Source organism: Poecilia reticulata, linkage group LG16 (assembly GCF_000633615.1).
Source record: "Poecilia reticulata strain Guanapo linkage group LG16, Guppy_female_1.0+MT, whole genome shotgun sequence".
Taxonomy (NCBI): domain Eukaryota; kingdom Metazoa; phylum Chordata; class Actinopteri; order Cyprinodontiformes; family Poeciliidae; genus Poecilia; species Poecilia reticulata.
In genome coordinates, this window is record NC_024346.1 from 5,059,446 (window position 1) to 5,070,039 (window position 10,594).

Genomic DNA, 10,594 nt, shown 5'->3' on the forward strand with positions numbered 1-10,594 from the left:
TGAAAGGTGAATCAAAGACAGAACCTTAATCATGACAGAAAGAGTTACCCAACAATGTAGAGTTCATACTTATTTAGGTGGTGGCAATTCATCTAATTGATTTAATGAACTTTATTTGTACACATTACTGTTATTGAAAGACTGTTTTGATTTTCTTTGGGTCAATTTACATCAACACATGACCACATTCTTGTAACAATGATAGTGATAGTTGCATGACTCTTTCAATTGCTTTTTTCCTTATAATTCTGCCGTCTTTTCATCAAATTTGTAATTATTCAAGAACAAAGTCTGAATTTTGATATTGTTTGAATTTTGCTTTTTTTCTAGTAAATACTGTATACCTGAGTATTTGCATGCAATAAATATTTAAATGAGAGAAAGACGGATGAATATTTATTCTATAACAGTATTTAAATTTTATAATTAAAACTAGTATAATATGGCCTTTCTGGTTTTCACTGCTGAGGGATTTCGGTTATGAATGAGTTTCTAGACGCCCGTGGACCTGATTATTTTCACAAAACACAAAGGGGTGATTCGGTTATGCATTTTATTCGTTTTATGGGTAGCTACTCGATTATACTAATTTTTTTACTCTCGTATAATCTTATATAGAGTACATAATTCTAAAAGTAAGGTCATTATAACGACAAACATTGAGTTTTTTAGTCTTCTGTCGTGGCGCTACACCCCCCTTATTTCAGGTGTAAATGGTACATTCCGTATGACAGCTAGCCCAGAGCTAGCACACATACCTGAGCATCACACTGTCAGAGAGAAGAACTGCGGTGCTTGTGAGAAAACTAGTGACAATACTGGTGCCATTTAAATTTTATTTAAAGGTGTAAACAATCACTATGTCCACCGCAAAGAAAGGAGACCTGTCTCCAAGCGAAAAGGAGTTGTTTCAGGTTATTTCTGCAGGTAAGCCTCCTCGGCTAACGCTAATCCTTGCTGGTTAGCTTGTACGATACAAGCTCCACGCCTACCCATTTAGACCATTATAGCGAATTGTCTAGAAACTATGGTTTGACAGCACTTTATTTTAAATAAAAAGTAGGAAATTAGTTGTTTTTATTTATACCTTTCTATTGATTCTAACATGAAAGCTAGAAATAAGTTTGAACATGCTGATTAAATTTAGCTGCTAGATGGGTTTGTGAATTTGTTTTGTATATTCTGGTATAAAACTTCAATCTGGAAATGTATGAAAGTGATGAAAAGACAGGCTTTCTTTCTTTCTAGGAAACGTCCAGGAGGCCTCCAGGTTGCTGGGCTGTAAGGATGTTCGAGTTAACTGTCTGGATGAGGTAGCTTAGCACAAGTAAACACAGCGAGACTGGTGATTTTATCCCGACATGCTCATAATTCACTTTTATTTTCTCTCGTTACAAGTTTATTAAAAAAGACTTGTGTTTTACAGTCACACTTCCTTTTTTACCTAAGTAAAATTGCAACAAAAAAAAAAGCAAAAACAATTGTATATACTGTTATATTACTAATATACAATATAGAGCATTACCTGTAGCTTTTTTGTATATCAACTTTGATGCCGTTAAGGTTTGTAGTTATTTTTTTGATTCTGAGAAGCTTTTGTATTTCTGTTAATATGAGGAGTTTGATGTAGTTTTAAGTGCATTATTTTGTTTACGTTAAAGCTTTTTGCAGCTCTCCCTCCACTTGTTTGATCATGTATCCCATATGTGTCTCTATTTTGAACTAAAAAATAGTGAATTTATTGCCCTGAATGCATCTGCTTTCAACTTAACGCTCCTGTCAGCTGTAATATTTCTGCTCCACAGTAGATGTAGTTGTAGGTAGAGTGTGATGGTTAATCACAGATTTGGTTTCGTCTCAGTATGGGATGACGCCGCTCATGCACGCAGCCTACAAAGGGAAAGCAGACATGTGCAAGTTGCTCCTCCGACACGGAGCCGACGTAAACTGCAACCAGCATGAACACGGATACACGGCGCTCATGTTTGCTGGCCTGTCAGGTGAGCGTCAGGGTTCATACATCACTGTGGGGTTTGGCAGGTTCACACAGCAACAAATAAATACGTCTGAACACACAATATATTAGAAGTTTTTCCTTTATGTTTGTAGGAAAGACTGACATCACCTGGATGATGCTGGATGCCGGAGCGGAAACAGATGTGACCAACTCTGTTGGACGGACTGCCGCTCAGATGGCAGCTTTTGTTGGTTTGTGACCATATAATTTATTCTTATTGCATTTTTCTAAAATCTACAAAACCTTAAACATAAGAAATATTTTTTTTTTCTGGTTTGATTAGAATAGAAATATCCTTTGTTATCCCCAAAGTGGGGAAATCCCAGTGCAACAGCAGCAAAGTGGCAGGCAATCAAAGCAATTCACACAAAGATAAGAACATAAAATATATAAATAAAGAATAAAATGCTGTACAGTAAGGGGGAAATTTCAACATAAATTTTGTGCAGTTATTAAAAGTAGCTACTCCAATCCAAATGACTCTGCAACTAAATAGGGTAATTTTTAAAATGTACAAAATGTGACTAAGAGCATAAAATGAGACTATTTACAATAAGTAAGTGACTTTTTTCTTTTTTTGTGCTTGATATAAGAGAATTTTACTAAAACAAACTAAGTACTTGAGGTTTGCTTTGTAAATATTGATATTCTAGTTTAGTAATATATAACATATAATAACTAATATTTTGTTAATATCAAGCTTTAATATCTTATTGAGATAATTAAGTACAAAAACACTTAAAATAAGAAAAATATTCTAACATAAAAATCTCTCAGTGAGAAAAATTATCTTGTCGGAAAGAAAACAAGGATAAATCTCCTTAATTTAAGATATTTAATCTTACTTGTATTTCAGTTTTTGCAATGTAGCATTAAAAACTGCAACAGCAGGAATGTTATTTAAAATAAAAGTTTAACCATTTTTATCTAATTAGGTAAAAACCGTCTCTTATATTAACACAATGGACTGAAATATTTGGATAATTGATGCTAGTTAATTCATTTTTATTTGCTTAATTTGGTATGTAACTAAAATGTGTGTTTATACCACAAAATTATAAAATACAAGATTTCAAGTGAATCAACAAAAAGTCTTGTGCTAAATTATGTTTTATTGTTTTAAAATCGACATTCAGAGTTTTAACCACCCTCCGCTGCTCATCCTCAGGTCAGCACGACTGCGTCACCGTAATCAACAACTACTTTTCTCGAGCCAGGCTGGACTACTACACCAAGCCGCAGGGTTTGGAGAAGGAACCAAAGCTGCCGCCCAAACTGTCCGGACCGCTCCATAAGATCATCATGAGCACCAACCTGAACCCGGTCAAAGTAGGACTTCACTGAACGGAGCATGTGGGATGTAAAGACCCGGTTCATCTTCCAGCAGCATGAATGAACCTTTAATATGCTTTCTGCTTTTATGTCACCCTTCTGAAACACAGTCGATCCCATTTTCATCTTTTTATTCAGTGTCGGTAACAAAAACTTGTAATTAAATGTGGCATCAAATCGTTAATTCTACCCAACAGGAAGAGAAGTGCAGCTCAACCAGTTTAGCTAATGCAAATAAAAATCAAAGTTGCCATAAAATATTGCATTCATCACATTATTTCTTGCATAATTTACTGACTTAACAGTCTGTGTGGAGTTCGTTTGTCAGCTGCACCTTCTGCAAGAAAGCAACAAGATTTACGCTGGTAACTTTTAAAGAGTCTCTCTCCACCTGCATTGCGTGGGAGACCTTTTTTTTTATCTTATGCAAATTATTTGTTGATATAATCTGGATTTTATCTGAGAATATAAACCTTTTTTCAGGAGAGAGAGATTTTCAGAGCTGCTTTAAAGGAGTTTTGCTGAAAAAATCTAACATTTCTTTGTTCATCTCTGTGCTTTTACATATTTTCCTGATTTTTTTTTTTTAAGTATTCAATCACTTTTTAGCATCTCCAGCAAAACACTGAGACATTTCTTAATTGGAAACACTTGAAATCAAATTAATTTATCGTCATATCAGTGTCTGCTACAACAAAACCTTTAACCTGGCAGCTTTCGGGTGAATTTTCCCGTTCGTTTTTCCGTGTGCTTTTCTCACTGCTTAAATTGAAGAATCCTAACCAGTAAGGCGAGCAGAAACAACTGGGACGGCTCACTTTGTGTTTATGCTCTGCTGTTTCCTAGAACAGCGCCTAGAAAACCAAATAATCTCCACCGTTGCTTGTTTTGTTTTCCAGGTGGTGATGCTGGTGAAGGACAACCCGCTGCTCGCCGAGGTGGAGGCTCTGGACAAATGCAGGAGAGTGATGGAGCTGATCTGTGAGAAGTGCATCAAGCAGCAGGACATGAACGAGGTTCTGGCGATGAAGATGCACTACATCAGCTGTGTGCTGGGAAAGTGTGGCTCCTTCCTGAAGGACCGCGAGGACAAGCTGGACGGCCTCGTAAAGAGGTGGGAATAAGTGAGGGAAATGGGTTTTATTACCAACAGAACCCTCCACGTCCTCCTGGTGAAGATGTGTAAAAAAAAAACCAACATTAATTCATCTGTTATTTTAGTAATTACAATTTTGCAAAATAGAACTTTGTTCATTCATTTAGCATGAAAAAAAGTCCAAATTTAAATTTTTCAGGTTGACATGTAGCTAGTAGCATCTACTGGTTTCCACGGCGACCTTTGACCCCAAATTGCCACTCTGTCATTTCATCTGGTGATTGTTTCACCTTCTTTTCCATCCGCTCTGTTTTAAGATAACTGACTCCTCATCCAGCCTTGTTTGCTGCAGTTGTTTTAATTTTCTTATCATTGCTGTGATGTTGGTCTGTGATGATGTTTCCGTCTTACCTTGTTTGAAGACTGGCTAAGAGAAACAAGGCTTGTTATTATATTAATAAAAGAGAGGATAACTGAGTAAAAATATCTTTACTCCAGTGATTTTTTTTTTTTTTTCATAAATGTATTTAAAGCAGTGGTTCTTAACCTGGGTTCGATCGTACCCCAGGGGTTCGGTGAGTCGGTCTCAGGGGTTCGGCGGAGCCTCTGCCGCGGAGGTAAAGACACACTTGTGTAAAGTCGTGATGACGCCCCGCTTTGCCGTCACTTGCTGCAGAGGACCACGTTACATTGCTTAGCCAATCAGAGGATCACGTTACATTGCTTAGCCAATCAGAGGATCACGTTACATTGCTTAGCCAATCAGAGGATCACGTNCACGTTACATTGCTTAGCCAATCAGAGGATCACGTTACATTGCTTAGCCAATCAGAGGATCACGTTACATTGCTTAGCCAATCAGAGCTGCGGAGGAGCACTGATTGAAGGAGCTCCACTCTCAGCATGGATTTGAACTTGTGTCTTTCAGCAAAACTCACCGTTTTTACCAATTTTTTTTAACTAAATCTGCTCCTTAGTCGCATCTTTTCGGGGTTGCTACTGCCTCTAGTGGCGTGGGGGTGGTAACACAGCTTATATAATTACATTACTAAATCAGAATACCGTGTCGGGAGGGGGGGGGGACTAAGAAGGGTTCGGTGAATGCGCATATGAAACTGGGGGGTTCGGTACCCCAAAAAAGGTTAAGAACCACTGATTTATATTTAAATTTATGATGCTGCAACAAAAGATGCATTTCTTTAAAAGGTTTTTTACACGTCTTTTCCAGGGTGAGTGTTGTATTTTATATGAAAACAATTAGTTATCCCTTCTCTTGTACCTTGGGTATCTCATATAATTTAGTTTTGTGTTTTTTTTTGTCCTGTTTAAGTCGATGTCACTTCAGCCTGTTTCTTCAGTCTTAACATGTTTTGTCCTGTTTCTCACTGGATTTTGGGTGTTTTCCCTTTTTTGTGCGCTCCAGTTTGCTGAAAGGTCGTGACAGCGACGGTTTCCCAGTCTTCCAGGAGAAGTTCATCAGAGAATGCATCCGCAAGTTCCCGTACTGCGACGCCACGCTGCTGCAGCAGCTGGTGCGCAGCATCGCCCCTGTAGACATCGTAAGTTTGCAAACTAAACGTCAAATTCACTCCAAATACGCCAACTATTATTTCAGTTATTGATCACTCTATGATCAAAAAAATTCTCATTCTGCAGATTTCGTTCTTTTTATACAATACATTAGAAAACAATTGAACAATTTTTTAAATAAGAAAATAAGAATTTTATTGCCTAAAATGTTAAACACATTCCTTTAGTGAGCGCTTGGTTATTGTAAAAGAAAATACTTTTAACATCAACATTTCTGACTGAACATCAGGACTAGTTTTCAGGTTGAATTTTTTATTTTTCTTGTTGAATTTGAACCAGATGAAGATAAAACTGCCGCTAGAGGAGTTTGGACATATTTACAGACAAAGAAGGTTTTTATTACTTTATTACTGCTCTGAGATGATGTTCAATCAGCAAATAGCCTTTATTTGAGTCTGTCTGCTCCAATTAAAACGATGAATTGGTTACTAAATTAGATTATTTCAATAATCGATTCATCACGATTAAACGTTTCAGCCCAAACATTTCCCGTCACATCTGTGTTTTCGATGGCGATATCTGATCAGGTTTTTGCCCTGCAGGGTAACGACCCCACGGCGCTCTCGGTTCTGACTCAGGCCATCACAGGGCAGGTCGGCTTCATGGACGCAGAGTTCTGCACCACCTGTGGAGAAAAGGGAGCTGAGAAGAGATGCTCCATCTGCAAAATGGTGAGTGTTGAAACCACAGAAATAATTATCAAGTGAGGGATTTCACTGACAGTTTGCTCTTTTTTCAGGTCATCTACTGTGGACAAGCGTGCCAGAAAATGCACTGGTTCACCCACAAGAAGGTTTGTAAGAAGCTGCAGGAGCAGCGAGAGAAGCAGGAGGCAGAAATGGCCAAACTGAGGATGGAGCAGAGCAAAGGTGAATCATCCAGAAACTTCAAAAAATGAGCTTTAGTTCATATATTAGGACAAAAATGCATTATCAGCTTCTGCATCTCTGTTCCCATTGTGGTTCACTCGGATGAAACTTTGCAGATCTCAGCTGCTAAAGTCTTCTCTCTTTGAATCAACCTGAACCTGTTGAGTTTTTCTAATTGTACTTTTATATCCTGACGTTTCTAGAGTCTGAGATAAAATTGTCTGTTTATTTGGTGATTATACATTGATAGTTTCCAAATAGTTCAGATTTGGACCTGTAAGAATGAATTGTATGAACAGCAATTGATTCTTTGAGGTCATAGCTGGTCTTTCTGCCATCATGTTGGGTTAACACAAAATGGCTGCTTCTTCCACTCCTTTACCCCTAAACATCACCTTCATGTCGCTTTTAAACAAAATCCTCATCTTCAGTCAGAGGCTTCCTTAGAAGCGGTGTAATACAGACTGCTACTGGAGATCTTTTCTGTCCACAGCCATCAGCAGAGGGCGGTAGAGTACACAAAATGTGTACTCCAGTAACAGTAGGACTGCTTAAATGTTTTTACTCAAGTAAAAGTAAAAAGTAGCCATCCAAAAAATACTCAGGAGTAAAAAAAAGTATTTGGTAAAAACGTTTACTCAAGTACTGAATAACTGATCAAATTATCAGTCATGTTATATTTAAAAATTGCATCAAAATCTTAAATTTAAGTTGACATTTTGGTATTTTAAGGACAACAATTCATAAAACTATTAAAAAATAATGAAAGAAAATTTCTCCAGATCAGTTTCTTTCAATAAGAAATTTACAAAACTTTAACAAACACTGCAGGTGTGTGTTTGTGTCTGGTTGAGTTTTGGATAAAACATGTTTGTTTTTCATTCGGTGGGGAGAAAATCCAGAACATTTACTAAAGTAAGAGTAGAAATACTTCACAATAAAATATTAAAAAGCACAATGTAGTAAAATTACTCCTAAAAGTACTTTTTTTTTTTTTTTTAAAGTCACTCAAGTAAATGTAATTGAGTAAATGTAACTAGTTTCTCCCCGACTCTGGCTGCCAGCATCTACAGCAGCTCTTTGGAGAACAGGACTTTCTAAGTTTTGATTTGTTTTAATGACTGTGTGGAATCTGCTTTGTTCTTTTGGATTTGAGGTCAAATTTACATTTTTTTTAGCTAATTTGAATCACAGCATACTGCTGTGACGGCAGGCTGTAACCTGAAGCGACTCTGCTGTTTTCAGAGGAGATTAAATCCGTCCAGGAGGCTGCAGACTCCATGCAGGAGCTCTCTGTGGAAACCAAAAGCGAAGAGACGCCTGCAGACGCTGCTGCTGCAGAAACACCAGACTCCACTTCCATCCCAGCTGCTGACAACTGAGGAGCATCCTGACATCCACCGCTTCTCCAGGGCGCATCCACCCAGCACAGGCAGAGGAAACAGACACTTTCACTGGGAACCAGATAGACTAGTCCAGGAATATTTATCAACATCTGAGACTGAACCATGTCTTTTTGTCCATTTCCTATTTATGAATGAAAATGCTACACGTTCTGGTGTGTTTGTAGAAATGTGGGAGAGCACACGGAGGGTCCGGGTTCACAGCGATTATGAAGATGCAACATTAATCTGCCTTAAGAATCTGTAGCAAACAGGATGAAGTGGCTGTGCCGCCTGCCATTTGTCTGATTTATTTTTGTACCAACGGCCCCATTTCGTGTGTGTTTGTGTGTAAGGTGAGGCTGCTTAATGCTGACCAAAAATCTGAGGTATTTTTAGACGTGGATGATGTAAATGTGAGTTTGTCTTGGTGAACTAAGGAAGAAAATGTTGGAGGCAGTGAAAAAAACTGTCAGTTAATAGAAAAATAAATCATTTTCCATAAAAAAAATTACTACTTTTTCTCTTGTATTTACAACACTTCCTGATGAGACAAACAACCCAAAATTAAAGTCTATTTAAGTCAATTCAGGATATTTATATTGTACTGATATTTCTATTCAGAAATAGTCAGTTTAGTCCACATATAAAAAAATAATAATTACATTAAAAGTGTAAATAGCTTCCAAAAAGACACATTTTAATTTTTTATTTCCCTTTGGGATGATAATGAAAAATTCCCTCAGACATAATTTTTTTGTATTTTTTCTTAATATTTCTCAGCATGTTTTTGATGCATTCATGTCAAAATTAAAACGGGTTTTATTTCTTCCACTGTCTCCACTGATCTGAGTGAAATTTCTGTAAACATGTCTCATAAAATACATCTCGAGAAATTTAAAATTATAAATATAAAATGAAAAACGGTTGGCTTTAGATTTTATCCCCTCCATTCAAACATGATTTACGTTTTTATTACGTCTGTAGTTTTTAAAGATGGCCACACGGGGGCGCTGTTCTGCCAGGATTTAAATCTCCCTAGATTTTGGCTCAACTGTGAATGAACTGATTTTATTGGATTATAATCTCAAGTGTTTGCCTTCGTTTTACATTATTGGTCTGCAATGTGTTTTTAGTCTACTCAGGGTCTGAAACCTGCAGTTCTGTGGACCAAAGTGTCTCTTTGGACCTTCTGAAGTGGCAATAATTTTAAATAAAAATCCACTATGTAGACATAATAATAAAAGCAGATTTTAGTACTTTTTCAATTGTCTCATTCAATAATTGTGTTTCATTTCCACTACAGAGCAACAAGGTACCAGTTAAATTTTTAGATAAATTTTTCCTGTCATTAGATTGGAAATGTGCTTTTTTTCCATCATATTTCACAACTATTCACATCCCATAGATGAAAATGTATCTATCCTCTTTTTGATAAAATTATTTTTTGGGGGCAGGGGTATGATTTTAAAACCTAAAATTAGAGATTAACTTATTGTTCCTTAAAAATAACAGCCAACTTGTTACAGTACATATATATTATAAATTGTCTTTTATCTATTTTTCAAACATTAGCAGCTTTAAACATGTTTTATTTAGCTGGACTGAGGGCAAAAGTAGCGTTTTGACTGTACAGGTTGTAGACCTCAGGAACAAAACAGACAGAAAATCCTTGTTGTATTTAAGCCAAGCATAATGAATGGCTCTGAATCCCCAAGTCTGTCTTTGAGTAAAAATGCGGCTAATGTTTTTGGCCCTTCTTACACTAATACTAAAATAAAAGTATTTTTAAAAATGACTAAGGAAAGAAAAATACTATTGTATAAAGCTGTTGACTGTTGAACTGTAAGATCCGTCACCCTCAGAATAAAATAATAATAAAATAATCCTCCAGTGCACCTGAAAGATTCACAAAGTTAACAATAACAAAAGCTGCTTATTGATTTGTGACAGTAATAATCACATAAATACCACATAGAAAACAAAAGATATAAGCTGCGTTGACACTGCAACCCAAGTTTCAAATGTGACCAGAATCTGAACGGCCAGGTCGCATTTACGCATTTACGTCACTGTTCTGCGTCCTGAGCAAGAAAAAACTGGAGATCACTTAAAGCCTCGTACATTTGCAAATAACGCCCAAAAAATCCAATTTAATTTTAAAAAAAAAATCGGAATTGAATCACTTCAGGCTGGAGCTTCAGTCAGGAAATAACAGCAGTGATTCAGACACAACCTGTCATCTGCTTTTGGGAACATTTCCAAACCGTGTCGCCACTGTGACCCTTTCTTCTCGGCTCTGTTCAAG

General features: G+C 36.9%; 1 protein-coding gene across 1 annotated transcript; it reads left to right on the top strand.

Moving 5' to 3' along the window:
- The first annotated feature begins 735 nt into the window (after nt 1–735).
- On the top strand, nt 736–8,795 carry ankmy2a (ankyrin repeat and MYND domain containing 2a). The gene is made up of 10 exons (XM_008430931.2): nt 736–927; nt 1,249–1,313; nt 1,862–2,000; nt 2,110–2,208; nt 3,186–3,346; nt 4,249–4,463; nt 5,869–6,004; nt 6,578–6,706; nt 6,775–6,904; nt 8,150–8,795. Exons 1-10 carry the CDS (start codon nt 861–863, stop codon nt 8,284–8,286), a joined length of 1,278 nt encoding a protein of 425 aa, XP_008429153.1. The 5' UTR covers nt 736–860; the 3' UTR covers nt 8,287–8,795.
- The last annotated feature ends 1,799 nt before the right edge of the window (nt 8,796–10,594 follow it).